This window comes from Nycticebus coucang, chromosome 1, assembly GCF_027406575.1.
Source record: "Nycticebus coucang isolate mNycCou1 chromosome 1, mNycCou1.pri, whole genome shotgun sequence".
Lineage (NCBI taxonomy): Eukaryota > Metazoa > Chordata > Mammalia > Primates > Lorisidae > Nycticebus > Nycticebus coucang.
The window spans coordinates 160,149,717-160,170,767 of NC_069780.1; the positions used below are offsets into that span (position 1 = coordinate 160,149,717).

At 47.3% G+C, this 21,051-nt stretch overlaps 2 protein-coding genes across 2 annotated transcripts; both read left to right on the top strand.

The window, feature by feature from the left end:
* The first annotated feature begins 3,984 nt into the window (after window positions 1–3,984).
* Window positions 3,985–5,083, top strand: LOC128585964 (annexin-2 receptor-like). Its single transcript, XM_053591408.1, has one exon. The coding sequence runs from the start codon at window positions 4,421–4,423 to the stop codon at window positions 5,021–5,023; it is 603 nt and encodes a 200-aa protein (XP_053447383.1). The 5' UTR covers window positions 3,985–4,420; the 3' UTR covers window positions 5,024–5,083.
* Window positions 5,084–18,129: 13,046 nt separating this feature from the next.
* LOC128585958 (annexin-2 receptor-like) lies at window positions 18,130–19,349 on the top strand. Its single transcript, XM_053591395.1, has one exon. It carries the CDS (start codon window positions 18,687–18,689, stop codon window positions 19,287–19,289), a length of 603 nt encoding a protein of 200 aa, XP_053447370.1. The 5' UTR covers window positions 18,130–18,686; the 3' UTR covers window positions 19,290–19,349.
* Window positions 19,350–21,051: the final 1,702 nt, after the last annotated feature.

The following is a 21,051-nucleotide window of genomic DNA, read 5'->3' on the forward strand; positions in this document are numbered from 1 at the left end:
TGGGTCCAGAAGTCTCTCGCTGACTCCCTGTATCCTCATAGGGGTGGTGATAGGCAGATCCCACCAGCCAGAGATGCCTGGAGTCCTATCTCCCCAGACTCACGGTGCCCAGATGCAAGGAAGCTGTTACTCTTTGGCCATCTTGCTCCGCCTCCATCTTCCTCAGGAAAGCAAATTGTATCTGTAGATGCAGAAGGGCTCTGGATCTCTTGGGCCTGCCACGGAGCTTACTGTCTTTTTTAGGAAAAAAGCACCGAGAACTAGGTAGAGAACTTGAGGTCAGATGGTCTCCCCGGTTGCTCTTTGCCAGGCAGCTTCAAGCCAGCGGGTTTTCTGTCTCAAACTTATTTGCCCCAAGTCTCTCAGTCCCTGTAAAACATCTGGTTTCTCAGGGAAAACCGTTTTTGTTGACGGCGCCTTTGATTGAACCAAATCGGTGGTTTGCCCTTAGCAGGTCTGCTGCTTCCCATCTCTTGAGGGCTTCCAGTACCGCCATTTCCCAAATCTCCTTCCTCTTGGTGGCAGGGAGGCCAGTGGTTTGTGCCTGCATTTTCAGGGCCCCATCTCCACTGCTTACCCCGCCCTGGCCAGTTCCCAGGTGCACTTCCCTACGTAGCCAAGGCTGGTGTTCCTTGGTGGCAGCACCTCTGGGAGGGTGGAGCCCGCAGCTTCTCAGGAGCCGGTGAGCGGTAAGCTTTGGGTGAGCTGCTGTCTCGGCAACGCCTGACAGGCTGCTTCTGGGTTTCCTCTTGCTGAGGTGAGCTTTGTGGCTGTCAATGAATCCCGAAATTTAGTCTGATGATTGATTTCCTCGTCCTGGCAAGTTTCAATTTAGCAGGGATTTCTATTCCTTGTTCATCTGCTTAGGGAAATCACAACAGTGATTGCTCAGCCAACTTAAGTTCAGACTCAAGACAAATGCTGGTTTTGCCTGCCTGTGATGTCTTAGTTCTAGGAAGTCAGTGTGTAGCCATAGCAAAACAGGGTTTATTTATTTATTTATTTATTTATTTATTTATTTTGTAGAGACAGAGTCTCAACTGTACCGCCCTCGGGTACAGTGCCGTGGCGTCACACGGCTCACAGCAACCTCCAACTCTTGGGCTTACGCGATTCTCTTGCCTCAGCCTCTGGAGCAGCTGGGACTACAGGCGCCCGCCACAACTCCCGGCTATTTTTTTGTTGCAGTTTGGCCCGGGCTGGGTTTGAACCCGCCACCCTCGGCAAATGGGGCCTGCGCCCTACTCACTGAGCCACAGGCGCCGCCCAGCAAAACAGGGTTTGACCTGTGACTCTTTTGTCAGCAAGTGGAGATTTTTAACCTCACATTTTTAACCCTAGAGTCTTTTCTCAGCCAATCAAGATTTATGTAGCATGCCAGGTCTGGTCCTAACCATAAGCATGCTACAATTTGTACTCCTCATCCATTATTCTGGGAGATTCGCCAAAATGGGACTTTTAAGCAGAAGTCTGTGCCCCATTGGGACAACACCTGTAAGTCCCTCTTTGGCTGGGGCAAGTCAGGTTGTAAGCAGAAAGTCCTTTCTCAGCCAATCAGGACTTATTTTAGCCTGCGATTTTTGGTCTAACTATGCTGGTTTGTAAATGTGTCTGCTGGTAGGTAGCACGTTTCATTTTCCGTGGTGCTTCCGATTTCCACTCCTCCTCAGTCCCTATAGGGAATAGCTCAAATTGCATTTCTCAGGGGAGTCAGTGCCCAGTTAGGGGAAAACCCGCTTAAGCCCTGCGGGTGGGTTTTTTTGTGGGAGGAAGTCACTGATTAGACGCAGCAAGTCATGGTGTAACCTGTTAGTGGTCTCCAGCAAATCAGGACAGATGTAGCTTGGGATTTCTAGTCCTAACTACAAGGACTGTAAGGGGCCTTCAATGTTTTAGACGTAGCTTTGTTTAATTTAGCTGTGCCCATGATTTCTCCCCCTCCTCCATCTGTGCAGGGGAATAGCCTAAATGGTGCTTGTTGTGGAATAAGAATGCACCTGTGGCTCAAAGAGTTGGGCACCGGCCCCATATGCCGGAGGTGGCATGTTCAAACCCAGCCCCGGCCAAAAACTGCACAAAGAAAAAAAAAAACAAAAAACACCGCACTTACAGATACCAGGGTTGAGGTCTGCCCTGGATCTCTTTGTCACTGAAAGTCACTGTTTACGGGGACAAGCCATGTCTGAAGCCTAAAAGTCCTTTCTCAGACAATCAGATTATATGAAGCCTCGTTTTCTAGGCCGAAAAACGCTGGGTTTAAACGTGCCAGCCATTTCTTAGTGGAAACAACCTTTTTCAATTTCCAGGCTGTCGAGAGATGTCTGTGGTTCCTCTATCCGGGTAGGGAAGTAGCCCAAAGGCTCTTTCTTAGCAGAATAAGTTCCCACTGAGGACAAACACGTTTTAAGTGTGGTCTGCGGTTTCTTTGAGGGAGAAAGTCGGTTTTTAGCTGGGGCAAATCCGGTTTTCAGACAAGAGTCGTCCCACAGCCTATCAGGATTTATGGAGCCTGCAATTTGTAGTTCTAGGAACTCCGGCTTTTAAACATGCCAGCGATTTCTTCGTGGTTGCATGTTTCAATTCCGTGGTGACGGCGATTTCTACTCTCCTCACTGTATGGGAACAGCCTAAAACGTATTTTTAAAGGAATTCCCACTGTAACGTTTGGAGCAAGTAATTGTTTAGCTGCAGCCAATCAAAATTTCGGTTTAATTGCTGCCTTCAAGGATACTTTCTATTGGTCAGAGGTCTTAGGGCTTTAGCTCCAGGAAATCAGAATTCCGGTGTAATTTACCGTTTATTTTTTTCTATTCAATTGACAATTTCTATTGGTTAGAGAATAGAGGCAAATCAGAATTTCGGTTTAATTTTCTCCCGCAATTTTATTTTTCTGTTGGAATGACAATTTCTACAGGTCAGAGAACTTCCGGTTTAGCTTCAGCAGACAGAATTTTTTTATTTCTGCTGTTAATCTTTCTTTTTCTGTGCGAATGACAATTTCTATTGGTCAGAGGACATCTAGGTTTACCTGTAGACAATCATTCTTTCTTTCTTTCCTCCCTCCCTCCCTTCCTTCCTTTCTTTTTCTTCAGACACAGTCTCAGTCACCCTAGGTACAGTGCCCTGGTATCAACCTCAAACTCTTGACTTCAAGTGATCCTCCTGGCTCAGTCTCCCCATTAGCTGGAACTACAGGCACCCATCACAAGGCAGGACGGTTTTTTTTTTTCTCGTTTCTTTTCTTTAAAAAAGTTGTGTGTTTTTTTTGTTTGTTTGTTTTTTGTAGAGACAGAGTTTCACTGTACCGCCCTCGGGTAGAGTGCCGTGGCGTCACACGGCTCACAGCAACCTCTAACTCTTGGGCTTACGCGATTCTCTTGCCTCAGCCTCCCGAGCAGCTAAAAATTTTTTTTTAATGAGACGGGGTCTCCCTTTTGCTCAGGCTGCTATCAAACTCCTGAGATCAAGCAATCCACCCTCTTTGGCCTCCCAGAATGCTAAGATTACAGACGTGAGCCACCGCCCCTGGCCCTAGAATTTCGGTTTAATATAGGCGGCACACTATTCTATTTTCGGGAGGACTAACAACTTACATTGATAACAGGATGTCCGGGTTTAGCGGTTTAGCTTCTGCCAAACTTTCGTATTGATTTCGCGTACTATTTTTTTTCCGGGCGGAATGACAATTTCTATTCCTCAGAGGACTTTCCGGTTACCTACAGCAAGTCAGAATTTCGGTTTCATTGCCGCCCATGGCTTTTGTTTCCTGACCCAATGCTCTTTTCTATTGGTCAGAGACCTTCTCGGTTTAGCTGCAGCCAGTCATACTTTAGTCTAATTTCCGCCCGTAATGTTATTCTTTCCTGTGGGAGTGTCAATTTCAACTGGTCCGGGTAACTGCAGACCAGCAGAATTTCGGTTAAATTTCTGCCGTTTTCTTTTTTTCTATTGGTTAGAGGATGTCGCGCTTTAGCTGCAGCCAGTCTACATTTCGTCTTAATTTATGCGCGAAATGACACTATCTATTGGTCAGAGCGCTTCCATGTCTCGTTTCTTTAAACAGAATCTCGGTTTTATTTCCTCCGGTATTTTTTTCTCCTTTGCAAATGACACTTGCTGTTGGTCAGAGTCCTTCCCGGTTTAGCTGCAGGAAATCAGAATTTCGGTTAAATATCTCCTTGCTTTGTAAATTTTTCTCTGTCGGAATGACGATTGCTTTTGGATCTAGGCACTGCAGAACTCGCATCGTTTTTGGTTCTGGTAAGACACAGTTGATTTTGATGACGCTGCATCCGCTGCTCTGTGGGTTGCCTCCGCCCACTAGCCCTGGAGAGCATATGCCCAAGCCGAAGGGAGTGCACAAGGCTTTGCCTGGTGGATCAGCGCAAACTCTGTATCCTCCTGGCTGGACGATTAAGGGATGGAGCCGCATTTTCTCGACCTTGTGGCTTCCCCAGAGGTGGCGCCCGAGTCGCGGCCTGCGCCTAACCTGAACTCAGATGACCTTGGGCCAAGGCCTCTCGCTTGGTATCCTGTGCTGGGAGAGTGCTCTTCGGAGCGCAAAGGTTTGGAACTGCTTTCCAGTCCTCCTTGGCGGATGAACTGGGTGCGCCTGCAGAATGGGCGTTTTCCCGGAGTCCCGAGCACCGTGACACCACTTGGAGTCCGTTCCGCTGCGTACTTGTGGTCCAGCAGGCCGTTGTCGCCCGGAGGAGAAGTAGACAGCGCAGAGGAAGCCGATAGCAGCCCGCTGCTCCAGCTTCCCTTGGCGGGTTCGGTCCACCCCGGCGACACACAGCAGGACACCGAGGCCTCGCAGAGCGGGCATCTTTCCGAGTTCGAGTGCGGCCAGCCTTGTGACCACAATTCTGGGAGCCTCCAGCGGGGTTTCTCGCGCCCCCTAGCGTGGGCTCGTGGCATTTGTCGTGCCCTATTCTGGGCGCTGTGGCGGGGTTGCCTGTCCAACTGTGGCACTAAGCAGCCTCAGAGAGCATCAGGAGCCTTTCGGGATTCCCCCTTTTAGAAACGAAGTTTCAAATCGTCTCCTCCTGCACAATAAAAGTGCTTTATTATGTGCCTTCGAGCTCGGTGTCAGTTTCTGAGTGTCTTTTTCCCAAATTAGCAGCCCCTGCGATTTCTACTCATTCTGCAGCCCTGTCGGGAATAACACAAACGGCATTACTCTGAGGAATGAGATCTTAATTGGGGCAGACGCCTGCGAAGTCTTGCCTTGGGTTTCTCGGTTGCACGAAGTCACGGTTTAGCCTGAGCAAGTGAGGGTGTAAGTGAAAGTGCTTTCTCAGCCAACCAGGGTTTATGGAGTCTGCGATTGCGGTCCTAAGAACGTGGTATTTAAACGTGTCTCCGAGATTTCTTCGTGGTAGCAGGTGTTTTCGTGGTGCTGGGAATTTTTACCCACTGTCGATCTCTATAAAGAAACAGCCCTAATCGTGTTTGTCAGCCCGGTGACCCTTTCCTTGCTGGAGGAGGTCCCGGTTTAGCCGAGGCAAACAAGAAGTCGATTTTATTTCCACCTGTAACGTCGATTTATTTTGTTCGGGGACGTCGGGGTTAGCTGCAACAAGTGAAAATTTCGGTTTAATTTCCGTTCATATATATATTGTTTTCCGTCGGAATAACCATTTCTATTAGTCCGAGCTGGTCGCGGGTTAGCTGCAGGCAGTCAAGATTTCGGTTTAATATCAGCCCGTAATGACATTTTATGTCGGTCAGAGGCTCATCGCTTTCGCTGCAGCAAGTCAAAATTTAGGTTTATTTTTGCCGGTTATGTCTTTAAAGGTGTCTCCGAGATTCCTTCGTGGTAGCACGTTTCTTCGTGGTGCCGAGCATTTTTACCTCCCATCGACCGCTGCAAAAAACCGCCGGCCGTCATCGTGTTTGTCAGCCGGCCGTGTTCGTGTTTGTCAGCTGGCGGTCATCGTGTTTGTCAGCGGAGGGATCGTTTCTTTGTTGGAGGAGGTCCGGGTTTAGCCGGAGCGAACCAGAATTCGATTTAATTTCTACCTATAGCGATGATTTCTTTTGTTCAGGGGTTGTCGGATTTACTGCCACAAGTCAAAATTCCAGTTAAATTTCTGTGTATATATATATATATATATATTTATATATATGTGTATATACATATATATATAAGTTTCTTCCGTCGGAATTACCCTGTTAGACCGACCAGTCAACTGCAGACAGTCAAGATTTCGGTTTCATATCAGCCCTTAATGACACTTTCTGTCGGTCAGAGGCTCATCGCTTTCGCTCCTGCAAGTCAAAATTTAGGTTTATTTTTGCCGGTTATGTCTTTAAAGGTGTCTCCGAGATTTCTTCGTGGTAGCACGTTTCTTCGTGGTGCCGAGTGTTTTTACCTCCCATCGACCGCTGCAAAAAACTGCCGGCCGTGTTCGTGTTTGTCAGCCGAGGGATCCGTCAGCGTGTTTGTCAGCGGAGGGATCGTTTCTTTGTTGGAGGAGGTCCGGGTTTAGCCGGAGCGAACCAGAATTCGATTTAATTTCTACCTATAGCGATGATTTCTTTTGTTCAGGGGTTGTCGGATTTACTGCCACAAGTCAAAATTCCAGTTAAATTTCTGTGTATATATATATATATATATTTATATATATGTGTATATACATATATATATAAGTTTCTTCCGTCGGAATTACCCTGTTAGACCGACCAGTCAACTGCAGACAGTCAAGATTTCGGTTTCATATCAGCCCTTAATGACACTTTCTGTCGGTCAGAGGCTCATCGCTTTCGCTCCTGCAAGTCAAAATTTAGGTTTATTTTTGCCGGTTATGTCTTTAAAGGTGTCTCCGAGATTTCTTCGTGGTAGCACGTTTCTTCGTGGTGCCGAGTGTTTTTACCTCCCATCGACCGCTGCAAAAAACTGCCGGCCGTGTTCGTGTTTGTCAGCCGAGGGATCCGTCAGCGTGTTTGTCAGCGGAGGGATCGTTTCTTTGTTGGAGGAGGTCCGAGTTTAGCCGGAGCGAACCAGAATTCGATTTAATTTCTACCTATAACAATGATTTCTTTTGTTCAGGGGTCGTCGGATTTACTGCAACAAGTCAAAATCAAGTTAAATTTCTGTATGTATGTATGTAAATATATATATATATATATATGTATGTATATGTTTCTTCCGTCGGAATTACCGTGTCTGTTAGACCGACCAGTCAACTGCAGACATTCAAGATTCCGGTTTCATATCAGCCCTTAATGACACTTTCTGTCGGTCAGAGGCTCATCGCTTTCTCTCCAGCAGGTCAAAATTTAGGTTTATTTTTGCCGGTTATGTCTTTAAAGGTGTCTCCGAGATTTCTTCGTGGTGCTGAGCATTTTTACCTCCCATCGACTGCTGCAAAAAACTGCCGGTCGTCATCGTGTTTGTCAGCCGAGGGATCTGTCGTCGTGTTTGTCAGCGGAGGGATCGTTTCTTTGTTGGAGGAGGTCCGGGTTTAACGGAGCGAACCAGAATTCGATTTAATTTCTACCTATAACGATGATTTCTTTTGTTCAGGGGTCGTCAGATTTACTGCAACAAGTCAAAATTCCAGTTAAATTTCTGTATATATCTATGTGTGTGTGTGTGTGTGTGTGTGTATATATATATATATATATATGTATAAGTTTCTTCCGTCGGAATTACCCTGTGTGTTAGACCGACCAGTCAACTGCAGACAGTCAAGATTTCGGTTTAATATCAGCCCTTAATGACACTTTCTGTCGGTCAGAGGCTCATCGCTTTCGCTGCAGGAAGTCAAAATTTAGGTTTATTTTTGCCGGTTATGTCTTTAAAGGTGTCTCCGAGATTTCTTCGTGGTAGCACGTTTCTTCGTGCTGCCGAGCACTTTTACCTCCCATCGACCGCTGCAAAAAACCGCCGGCCGTCATCGTGTTTGTCAGGCGGCCCTGTTCGTGTTTGTCAGCTGGCCGTCATCGTGTTTGTCAGCCGAGAGATCCGTCGTCGTGTGTGTCAGGGGAGTGATCCTTTCTTTGTTGGAGGAGGTCCGGGTTTAGCCGGAGCGAACCAGAATTCGATTTAATTTCTATCTATAACGATGATTTCTTTTGTTCAGGGGTCGTCGGATTTACTGCAACAAGTCAAAATTCCAGTTTAATTTCTGTGTGTGTATATATATATATATATGTATATGTTTCTTCCGTCGAAATTACCCTGTCTGTTAGACCGACCATTGAACTGCAGACAGTCAAGATTTCAGTTTCATATCAGCCCGTAATGACACTTTCTGTCGGTCAGAGGCTCATCGCTTTCGCTCCAGCAAGTCAAAATTTAGGTTTATTTTTGCCGGTTATATCTTTAAAGGTGTCTGCGAGATTTCTTCGTGGTTGCACGTTTCTTCGTGGTGCCGAGCGTTTTTACCTCCCATCGACCGCTGCAAAAATCGCCGGCCGTGTTCGTGTTTGTCAGCCGAGGGATCCGTCAGCGTGTGTGTCAGCTGAGTGATCGTTTCTTTGTTGGAGGAGGTCCGGGTTTAGCCGGAGCGAACCAGAATTCGATTTAATTTCTACCTGTAACGATGATTTCTTTTGTTCAGGGGTCGTCGGATTTACTGCAACCAGTCAAAAATTCGGTTTAATTTATGCCCGAAATGACACTTTGTGTTGGTCAGAGCGCTTCCATGTCTCGTTTCTTTAAACAGAATCTCGGTTTTATTTCCTCCGGTATTTTTTTCTCCTTTGGAAATGACACTTGCTGTTGGTCAGAGTCCTTCCGGGTTTAGCTGCAGGAAATCAGAATTTCGGTTAAATATCTCCTTGCTTTGTAAATTTTTCTGTGTGGGAATGACGATTGCTTTTGGATCTAGGCACTGCAGAACTCGCGTCGTTTTTGGTTCTGGTATGACACAGTTGATTTTGATGACGCTGCATCCGCTGCTCTGTGGGTTGCCTCCGCCCACTAGCCCTGGAGAGCATAAATGCCCAAGCTGAAGGGAGTGCACAAGGCTTTGCCTGGTGGATCAGCGCAAACTCTGTATCCTCCTGGCTGGACGATTAAGGGATGGAGCCGCATTTTCTCGACCTTGTGGCTTCCCCAGAGGTGGCGCCCGAGTCGCGGCCTGCGCCTAACCTGAACTCAGATGACCTTGGGCCAAGGCCTCTCGCTTGGTATCCTGTGCTGGGAGAGTGCTCTTCGGAGCGCAAAGGTTTGGAACTGCTTTCCAGTCCTCCTTGGCGGATGAACTGGGTGCGCCTGCAGAATGGGCGTTTTCCCGGAGTCCCGAGCACCGTGACACCACTTGGAGTCCGTTCCGCTGCGTACTTGTGGTCCAGCAGGCCGTTGTCGCCCGGAGGAGAAGTAGACAGCGCAGAGGAAGCCGATAGCAGCCCGCTGCTCCAGCTTCCCTTGGCGGGTTCGGTCCACCCCGGCGACACACAGCAGGACACCGAGGCCTCGCAGAGCGGGCATCTTTCCGAGTTCGAGTGCGGCCAGCCTTGTGACCACAATTCTGGGAGCCTCCAGCGGGGTTTCTCGCGCCCCCTAGCGTGGGCTCGTGGCATTTGTCGTGCCCTATTCTGGGCGCTGTGGCGGGGTTGCCTGTCCAACTGTGGCACTAAGCAGCCTCAGAGAGCATCAGGAGCCTTTCGGGATTCCCCCTTTTAGAAACGAAGTTTCAAATCGTCTCCTCCTGCACAATAAAAGTGCTTTATTATGTGCCTTCGAGCTCGGTGTCAGTTTCTGAGTGTCTTTTTCCCAAATTAGCAGCCCCTGCGATTTCTACTCATTCTGCAGCCCTGTCGGGAATAACACAAACGGCATTACTCTGAGGAATGAGATCTTAATTGGGGCAGACGCCTGCGAAGTCTTGCCTTGGGTTTCTCGGTTGCACGAAGTCACGGTTTAGCCTGAGCAAGTGAGGGTGTAAGTGAAAGTGCTTTCTCAGCCAACCAGGGTTTATGGAGTCTGCGATTGCGGTCCTAAGAACGTGGTATTTAAACGTGTCTCCGAGATTTCTTCGTGGTAGCAGGTGTTTTCGTGGTGCTGGGAATTTTTACCCACTGTCGATCTCTATAAAGAAACAGCCCTAATCGTGTTTGTCAGCCCGGTGACCCTTTCCTTGTTGGAGGAGGTCCCGGTTTAGCCGAGGCAAACAAGAAGTCGATTTTATTTCCACCTGTAACGTCGATTTATTTTGTTCGGGGACGTCGGGGTTAGCTGCAACAAGTGAAAATTTCGGTTTAATTTCCGTTCATATATATATTGTTTTCCGTCGGAATAACCATTTCTATTAGTCCGAGCTGGTCGCGGGTTAGCTGCAGGCAGTCAAGATTTCGGTTTAATATCAGCCCGTAATGACATTTTATGTCGGTCAGAGGCTCATCGCTTTCGCTGCAGCAAGTCAAAATTTAGGTTTATTTTTGCCGGTTATGTCTTTAAAGGTGTCTCCGAGATTCCTTCGTGGTAGCACGTTTCTTCGTGGTGCCGAGCATTTTTACCTCCCATCGACCGCTGCAAAGAAACGGCCGGCCGTCATCGTGTTTGTCAGCCGAGGGATCCGTCATCGTGTTTGTCAGCTGAGTGAGCGTTTCTTTGTTGGAGGAGGTCCGGGTTTAGCCGAAGCGAACCAGAATTCGATTTCATTTCTACCTATAACGATGATTTTTTATTTCAGGGGTCGTCGGATTTACTGCAACATGTCAAAATTCCGGTTAAATTTCTACACACACATATATATGTTTCTTCCGTCGGAATTACCCTGTGTGTTACACCGACCATTCAACTGCAGACAGTCAAGATTTCGGTTTCATATCAGCCCTTAATGACACTTTCTGTCGGTCAGAGGCTCATCGCTTTCGCTCCAGCAGGTCAAAATTTAGGTTTACTTTTGCCGGTTATGTCTTTCAAGGTGTCTCCGAGATGTCTTCGTGGTAGCACGTTTCTTCGTGGTGCCGAGCATTTTTACCTCCCATCGACCGCTGCAAAAAACCGCCGGCCGTCATCGTGTTTGTCAGCCGGCCGTGTTCGTGTTTGTCAGCTGGCCGTCATCGTGTTTGTCAGCGGAGGGATCGTTTCTTTGTTGGAGGAGGTCCGGGTTTAGCCGGAGCGAACCAGAATTCGATTTAATTTCTACCTATAGCGATGATTTCTTTTGTTCAGGGGTTGTCGGATTTACTGCCACAAGTCAAAATTCCAGTTAAATTTCTGTGTATATATATATATATATTTATATATATGTGTATATAATATATATATAAGTTTCTTCCGTCGGAATTACCCTGTTAGACCGACCAGTCAACTGCAGACAGTCAAGATTTCGGTTTCATATCAGCCCTTAACGACACTTTCTGTCGGTCAGAGGCTCATCGCCTTCGCTCCTGCAAGTCAAAATTTAGGTTTATTTTTGCCGGTTATGTCTTTAAAGGTGTCTCCGAGATTTCTTCGTGGTAGCACGTTTCTTCGTGGTGCCGAGTGTTTTTACCTCCCATCGACCGCTGCAAAAAACTGCCGGCCGTGTTCGTGTTTGTCAGCCGAGGGATCCGTCAGCGTGTTTGTCAGCGGAGGGATCGTTTCTTTGTTGGAGGAGGTCCGAGTTTAGCCGGAGCGAACCAGAATTCGATTTAATTTCTACCTATAACAATGATTTCTTTTGTTCAGGGGTCGTCGGATTTACTGCAACAAGTCAAAATCAAGTTAAATTTCTGTATGTATGTATGTAAATATATATATATATATATATATGTATGTATATGTTTCTTCCGTCGGAATTACCGTGTCTGTTAGACCGACCAGTCAACTGCAGACATTCAAGATTCCGGTTTCATATCAGCCCTTAATGACACTTTCTGTCGGTCAGAGGCTCATCGCTTTCTCTCCAGCAGGTCAAAATTTAGGTTTATTTTTGCCGGTTATGTCTTTAAAGGTGTCTCCGAGATTTCTTCGTGGTGCTGAGCATTTTTACCTCCCATCGACTGCTGCAAAAAACTGCCGGTCGTCATCGTGTTTGTCAGCCGAGGGATCTGTCGTCGTGTTTGTCAGCGGAGGGATCGTTTCTTTGTTGGAGGAGGTCCGGGTTTAACGGAGCGAACCAGAATTCGATTTAATTTCTACCTATAACGATGATTTCTTTTGTTCAGGGGTCGTCAGATTTACTGCAACAAGTCAAAATTCCAGTTAAATTTCTGTATATATCTATGTGTGTGTGTGTGTGTGTGTGTGTGTGTATATATATATATATATATGTATAAGTTTCTTCCGTCGGAATTACCCTGTGTGTTAGACCGACCAGTCAACTGCAGACAGTCAAGATTTCGGTTTAATATCAGCCCTTAATGACACTTTCTGTCGGTCAGAGGCTCATCGCTTTCGCTGCAGGAAGTCAAAATTTAGGTTTATTTTTGCCGGTTATGTCTTTAAAGGTGTCTCCGAAATTTCTTCGTGGTAGCACGTTTCTTCGTGCTGCCGAGCACTTTTACCTCCCATCGACCGCTGCAAAAAACCGCCGGCCGTCATCGTGTTTGTCAGGCGGCCCTGTTCGTGTTTGTCAGCTGGCCGTCATCGTGTTTGTCAGCCGAGAGATCCGTCGTCGTGTGTGTCAGGGGAGTGATCCTTTCTTTGTTGGAGGAGGTCCGGGTTTAGCCGGAGCGAACCAGAATTCGATTTAATTTCTACCTATAACGATGATTTTTTATTTCAGGGGTCGTCGGATTTACTGCAACAAGTCAAAATTCCAGTTAAATTTCTACACACACACACATATATATATTTCTTCCGTCGGAATTACCCTGTGTGTTAGACCGACCAGTCAACTGCAGACAGTCAAGATTTCGGTTTAGTATCAGGCCGTAATGACTCCTTCTGTCGGTCAGAGGCTCATCGCTTTCGCTCCAGCAGGTCAAAATTTAGGTTTATTTTTTCCGGTTATGTCTTTAAAGGTGTCTCCGAGATTTCTTCGTGGTAGCACGTTTCTTCGTGGTGCCGAGCGTTTTTACCTCCCATCGACCGCTGCAAAAAACTGCCGGCGGTCATCGTGTTTGTCAGCCGAGGGATCTGTCATCGTGTTTGTCAGCGGAGGGATCGTTTCTTTGTTGGAGGAGGTCCGGGTTTAGCCGGAGCGAACCAGAATTCGATTTAATTTCTATCTATAACGATGATTTCTTTTGTTCAGGGGTCGTCGGATTTACTGCAACCAGTCAAAAATTCGGTTTAATTTATGCCCGAAATGACACTTTGTGTTGGTCAGAGCGCTTCCATGTCTCGTTTCTTTAAACAGAATCTCGGTTTTATTTCCTCCGGTATTTTTTTCTCCTTTGGAAATGACACTTGCTGTTGGTCAGAGTCCTTCCGGGTTTAGCTGCAGGAAATCAGAATTTCGGTTAAATATCTCCTTGCTTTGTAAATTTTTCTGTGTGGGAATGACGATTGCTTTTGGATCTAGGCACTGCAGAACTCGCGTCGTTTTTGGTTCTGGTATGACACAGTTGATTTTGATGACGCTGCATCCGCTGCTCTGTGGGTTGCCTCCGCCCACTAGCCCTGGAGAGCATAAATGCCCAAGCTGAAGGGAGTGCACAAGGCTTTGCCTGGTGGATCAGCGCAAACTCTGTATCCTCCTGGCTGGACGATTAAGGGATGGAGCCGCATTTTCTCGACCTTGTGGCTTCCCCAGAGGTGGCGCCCGAGTCGCGGCCTGCGCCTAACCTGAACTCAGATGACCTTGGGCCAAGGCCTCTCGCTTGGTATCCTGTGCTGGGAGAGTGCTCTTCGGAGCGCAAAGGTTTGGAACTGCTTTCCAGTCCTCCTTGGCGGATGAACTGGGTGCGCCTGCAGAATGGGCGTTTTCCCGGAGTCCCGAGCACCGTGACACCACTTGGAGTCCGTTCCGCTGCGTACTTGTGGTCCAGCAGGCCGTTGTCGCCCGGAGGAGAAGTAGACAGCGCAGAGGAAGCCGATAGCAGCCCGCTGCTCCAGCTTCCCTTGGCGGGTTCGGTCCACCCCGGCGACACACAGCAGGACACCGAGGCCTCGCAGAGCGGGCATCTTTCCGAGTTCGAGTGCGGCCAGCCTTGTGACCACAATTCTGGGAGCCTCCAGCGGGGTTTCTCGCGCCCCCTAGCGTGGGCTCGTGGCATTTGTCGTGCCCTATTCTGGGCGCTGTGGCGGGGTTGCCTGTCCAACTGTGGCACTAAGCAGCCTCAGAGAGCATCAGGAGCCTTTCGGGATTCCCCCTTTTAGAAACGAAGTTTCAAATCGTCTCCTCCTGCACAATAAAAGTGCTTTATTATGTGCCTTCGAGCTCGGTGTCAGTTTCTGAGTGTCTTTTTCCCAAATTAGCAGCCCCTGCGATTTCTACTCATTCTGCAGCCCTGTCGGGAATAACACAAACGGCATTACTCTGAGGAATGAGATCTTAATTGGGGCAGACGCCTGCGAAGTCTTGCCTTGGGTTTCTCGGTTGCACGAAGTCACGGTTTAGCCTGAGCAAGTGAGGGTGTAAGTGAAAGTGCTTTCTCAGCCAACCAGGGTTTATGGAGTCTGCGATTGCGGTCCTAAGAACGTGGTATTTAAACGTGTCTCCGAGATTTCTTCGTGGTAGCAGGTGTTTTCGTGGTGCTGGGAATTTTTACCCACTGTCGATCTCTATAAAGAAACAGCCCTAATCGTGTTTGTCAGCCCGGTGACCCTTTCCTTGCTGGAGGAGGTCCCGGTTTAGCCGAGGCAAACAAGAAGTCGATTTTATTTCCACCTGTAACGTCGATTTATTTTGTTCGGGGACGTCGGGGTTAGCTGCAACAAGTGAAAATTTCGGTTTAATTTCCGTTCATATATATATTGTTTTCCGTCGGAATAACCATTTCTATTAGTCCGAGCTGGTCGCGGGTTAGCTGCAGGCAGTCAAGATTTCGGTTTAATATCAGCCCGTAATGACATTTTATGTCGGTCAGAGGCTCATCGCTTTCGCTGCAGCAAGTCAAAATTTAGGTTTATTTTTGCCGGTTATGTCTTTAAAGGTGTCTCCGAGATTCCTTCGTGGTAGCACGTTTCTTCGTGGTGCCGAGCATTTTTACCTCCCATCGACCGCTGCAAAGAAACGGCCGGCCGTCATCGTGTTTGTCAGCCGAGGGATCCGTCATCGTGTTTGTCAGCTGAGTGAGCGTTTCTTTGTTGGAGGAGGTCCGGGTTTAGCCGAAGCGAACCAGAATTCGATTTCATTTCTACCTATAACGATGATTTTTTATTTCAGGGGTCGTCGGATTTACTGCAACATGTCAAAATTCCGGTTAAATTTCTACACACACATATATATGTTTCTTCCGTCGGAATTACCCTGTGTGTTACACCGACCATTCAACTGCAGACAGTCAAGATTTCGGTTTCATATCAGCCCTTAATGACACTTTCTGTCGGTCAGAGGCTCATCGCTTTCGCTCCAGCAGGTCAAAATTTAGGTTTACTTTTGCCGGTTATGTCTTTCAAGGTGTCTCCGAGATGTCTTCGTGGTAGCACGTTTCTTCGTGGTGCCGAGCATTTTTACCTCCCATCGACCGCTGCAAAAAACCGCCGGCCGTCATCGTGTTTGTCAGCCGGCCGTGTTCGTGTTTGTCAGCTGGCCGTCATCGTGTTTGTCAGCGGAGGGATCGTTTCTTTGTTGGAGGAGGTCCGGGTTTAGCCGGAGCGAACCAGAATTCGATTTAATTTCTACCTATAGCGATGATTTCTTTTGTTCAGGGGTTGTCGGATTTACTGCCACAAGTCAAAATTCCAGTTAAATTTCTGTGTATATATATATATATATATATATTTATATATATGTGTATATACATATATATATAAGTTTCTTCCGTCGGAATTACCCTGTTAGACCGACCAGTCAACTGCAGACAGTCAAGATTTCGGTTTCATATCAGCCCTTAACGACACTTTCTGTCGGTGAGAGGCTCATCGCCTTCGCTCCTGCAAGTCAAAATTTAGGTTTATTTTTGCCGGTTATGTCTTTAAAGGTGTCTCCGAGATTTCTTCGTGGTAGCACGTTTCTTCGTGGTGCCGAGTGTTTTTACCTCCCATCGACCGCTGCAAAAAACTGCCGGCCGTGTTCGTGTTTGTCAGCCGAGGGATCCGTCAGCGTGTTTGTCAGCGGAGGGATCGTTTCTTTGTTGGAGGAGGTCCGGGTTTAGCCGGAGCGAACCAGAATTCGATTTAATTTCTACCTATAGCGATGATTTCTTTTGTTCAGGGGTTGTCGGATTTACTGCCACAAGTCAAAATTCCAGTTAAATTTCTGTGTATATATATATATATATTTATATATATGTGTATATACATATATATATAAGTTTCTTCCGTCGGAATTACCCTGTTAGACCGACCAGTCAACTGCAGACAGTCAAGATTTCGGTTTCATATCAGCCCTTAACGACACTTTCTGTCGGTCAGAGGCTCATCGCCTTCGCTCCTGCAAGTCAAAATTTAGGTTTATTTTTGCCGGTTATGTCTTTAAAGGTGTCTCCGAGATTTCTTCGTGGTAGCACGTTTCTTCGTGGTGCCGAGTGTTTTTACCTCCCATCGACCGCTGCAAAAAACTGCCGGCCGTGTTCGTGTTTGTCAGCCGAGGGATCCGTCAGCGTGTTTGTCAGCGGAGGGATCGTTTCTTTGTTGGAGGAGGTCCGAGTTTAGCCGGAGCGAACCAGAATTCGATTTAATTTCTACCTATAACAATGATTTCTTTTGTTCAGGGGTCGTCGGATTTACTGCAACAAGTCAAAATCAAGTTAAATTTCTGTATGTATGTATGTAAATATATATATATATATATATGTATGTATATGTTTCTTCCGTCGGAATTACCGTGTCTGTTAGACCGACCAGTCAACTGCAGACATTCAAGATTCCGGTTTCATATCAGCCCTTAATGACACTTTCTGTCGGTCAGAGGCTCATCGCTTTCTCTCCAGCAGGTCAAAATTTAGGTTTATTTTTGCCGGTTATGTCTTTAAAGGTGTCTCCGAGATTTCTTCGTGGTGCTGAGCATTTTTACCTCCCATCGACTGCTGCAAAAAACTGCCGGTCGTCATCGTGTTTGTCAGCCGAGGGATCTGTCGTCGTGTTTGTCAGCGGAGGGATCGTTTCTTTGTTGGAGGAGGTCCGGGTTTAACGGAGCGAACCAGAATTCGATTTAATTTCTACCTATAACGATGATTTCTTTTGTTCAGGGGTCGTCAGATTTACTGCAACAAGTCAAAATTCCAGTTAAATTTCTGTATATATCTATGTGTGTGTGTGTGTGTGTGTGTGTGTGTGTGTGTATATATATATATATATATATATATATAAGTTTCTTCCGTCGGAATTACCCTGTGTGTTAGACCGACCAGTCAACTGCAGACAGTCAAGATTTCGGTTTAATATCAGCCCTTAATGACACTTTCTGTCGGTCAGAGGCTCATCGCTTTCGCTGCAGGAAGTCAAAATTTAGGTTTATTTTTGCCGGTTATGTCTTTAAAGGTGTCTCCGAAATTTCTTCGTGGTAGCACGTTTCTTCGTGCTGCCGAGCACTTTTACCTCCCATCGACCGCTGCAAAAAACCGCCGGCCGTCATCGTGTTTGTCAGGCGGCCCTGTTCGTGTTTGTCAGCTGGCCGTCATCGTGTTTGTCAGCCGAGAGATCCGTCGTCGTGTGTGTCAGGGGAGTGATCCTTTCTTTGTTGGAGGAGGTCCGGGTTTAGCCGGAGCGAACCAGAATTCGATTTAATTTCTACCTATAACGATGATTTTTTATTTCAGGGGTCGTCGGATTTACTGCAACAAGTCAAAATTCCAGTTAAATTTCTACACACACACACATATATATATTTCTTCCGTCGGAATTACCCTGTGTGTTAGACCGACCAGTCAACTGCAGACAGTCAAGATTTCGGTTTAGTATCAGGCCGTAATGACTCCTTCTGTCGGTCAGAGGCTCATCGCTTTCGCTCCAGCAGGTCAAAATTTAGGTTTATTTTTTCCGGTTATGTCTTTAAAGGTGTCTCCGAGATTTCTTCGTGGTAGCACGTTTCTTCGTGGTGCCGAGCGTTTTTACCTCCCATCGACCGCTGCAAAAAACTGCCGGCGGTCATCGTGTTTGTCAGCCGAGGGATCTGTCATCGTGTTTGTCAGCGGAGGGATCGTTTCTTTGTTGGAGGAGGTCCGGGTTTAGCCGGAGCGAACCAGAATTCGATTTAATTTCTATCTATAACGATGATTTCTTTTGTTCAGGGGTCGTCGGATTTACTGCAACCAGTCAAAAATTCGGTTTAATTTATGCCCGAAATGACACTTTGTGTTGGTCAGAGCGCTTCCATGTCTCGTTTCTTTAAACAGAATCTCGGTTTTATTTCCTCCGGTATTTTTTTCTCCTTTGGAAATGACACTTGCTGTTGGTCAGAGTCCTTCCGGGTTTAGCTGCAGGAAATCAGAATTTCGGTTAAATATCTCCTTGCTTTGTAAATTTTTCTGTGTGGGAATGACGATTGCTTTTGGATCTAGGCACTGCAGAACTCGCGTCGTTTTTGGTTCTGGTATGACACAGTTGATTTTGATGACGCTGCATCCGCTGCTCTGTGGGTTGCCTCCGCCCACTAGCCCTGGAGAGCATAAATGCCCAAGCTGAAGGGAGTGCACAAGGCTTTGCCTGGTGGATCAGCGCAAACTCTGTATCCTCCTGGCTGGACGATTAAGGGATGGAGCCGCATTTTCTCGACCTTGTGGCTTCCCCAGAGGTGGCGCCCGAGTCGCGGCCTGCGCCTAACCTGAACTCAAATGACCTTGGGCCAAGGCCTCTCGCTTGGTATCCTGTGCTGGGAGAGTGCTCTTCGGAGCGCAAAGGTTTGGAACTGCTTTCCAGTCCTCCTTGGCGGATGAACTGGGTGCGCCTGCAGAATGGGCGTTTTCCCGGAGTCCCGAGCACCGTGACACCACTTGGAGTCCGTTCCGCTGCGTACTTGTGGTCCAGCAGGCCGTTGTCGCCCGGAGGAGAAGTAGACAGCGCAGAGGAAGCCGATAGCAGCCCGCTGCTCCAGCTTCCCTTGGCGGGTTCGGTCCACCCCGGCGACACACAGCAGGACACCGAGGCCTCGCAGAGCGGGCATCTTTCCGAGTTCGAGTGCGGCCAGCCTTGTGACCACAATTCTGGGAGCCTCCAGCGGGGTTTCTCGCGCCCCCTAGCGTGGGCTCGTGGCATTTGTCGTGCCCTATTCTGGGCGCTGTGGCGGGGTTGCCTGTCCAACTGTGGCACTAAGCAGCCTCAGAGAGCATCAGGAGCCTTTCGGGATTCCCCCTTTTAGAAACGAAGTTTCAAATCGTCTCCTCCTGCACAATAAAAGTGCTTTATTATGTGCCTTCGAGCTCGGTGTCAGTTTCTGAGTGTCTTTTTCCCAAATTAGCAGCCCCTGCGATTTCTACTCATTCTGCAGCCCTGTCGGGAATAACACAAACGGCATTACTCTGAGGAATGAGATCTTAATTGGGGCAGACGCCTGCGAAGTCTTGCCTTGGGTTTCTCGGTTGCACGAAGTCACGGTTTAGCCTGAGCAAGTGAGGGTGTAAGTGAAAGTGCTTTCTCAGCCAACCAGGGTTTATGGAGTCTGCGATTGCGGTCCTAAGAACGTGGTATTTAAACGTGTCTCCGAGATTTCTTCGTGGTAGCAGGTGTTTTCGTGGTGCTGGGAATTTTTACCCACTGTCGATCTCTATAAAGAAACAGCCCTAATCGTGTTTGTCAGCCCGGTGACCCTTTCCTTGTTGGAGGAGGTCCCGGTTTAGCCGAGGCAAACAAGAAGTCGATTTTATTTCCACCTGTAACGTCGATTTATTTTGTTCGGGGACGTCGGGGTTAGCTGCAACAAGTGAAAATTTCGGTTTAATTTCCGTTCATATATATATTGTTTTCCGTCGGAATAACCATTTCTATTAGTCCGAGCTGGTCGCGGGTTAGCTGCAGGCAGTCAAGATTTCGGTTTAATATCAGCCCGTAATGACATTTTATGTCGGTCAGAGGCTCATCGCTTTCGCTGCAGCAAGTCAAAATTTAGGTTTATTTTTGCCGGTTATGTCTTTAAAGGTGTCTCCGAGATTCCTTCGTGGTAGCACGTTTCTTCGTGGTGCCGAGCATTTTTACCTCCCATCGACCGCTGCAAAGAAACGGCCGGCCGTCATCGTGTTTGTCAGCCGAGGGATCCGTCATCGTGTTTGTCAGCTGAGTGAGCGTTTCTTTGTTGGAGGAGGTCCGGGTTTAGCCGAAGCGAACCAGAATTCGATTTCATTTCTACCTATAACGATGATTTTTTATTTCAGGGGTCGTCGGATTTACTGCAACATGTCAAAATTCCAGTTAAATTTCTACACACACATATATATGTTTCTTCCGTCGGAATTACCCTGTGTGTTACACCGACCATTCAACTGCAGACAGTCAAGATTTCGGTTTCATATCAGCCCTTAATGACACTTTCTGTCGGTCAGAGGCTCATCGCTTTCGCTCCAGCAGGTCAAAATTTAGGTTTACTTTTGCCGGTTATGTCTTTCAAGGTGTCTCCGAGATGTCTTCGTGGTAGCACGTTTCTTCGTGGTGCCGAGCATTTTTACCTCCCATCGACCGCTGCAAAAAACCGCCGGCCGTCATCGTGTTTGTCAGCCGGCCGTGTTCGTGTTTGTCAGCTGGCCGTCATCGTGTTTGTCAGCGGAGGGATCGTTTCTTTGTTGGAGGAGGTCCGGGTTTAGCCGGAGCGAACCAGAATTCGATTTAATTTCTACCTATAGCGATGATTTCTTTTGTTCAGGGGTTGTCGGATTTACTGCCACAAGTCAAAATTCCAGTTAAATTTCTGTGTATATATATATATATATATATTTATATATATGTGTATATACATATATATATAAGTTTCTTCCGTCGGAATTACCCTGTTAGACCGACCAGTCAACTGCAGACAGTCAAGATTTCGGTTTCATATCAGCCCTTAACGACACTTTCTGTCGGTCAGAGGCTCATCGCCTTCGCTCCTGCAAGTCAAAATTTAGGTTTATTTTTGCCGGTTATGTCTTTAA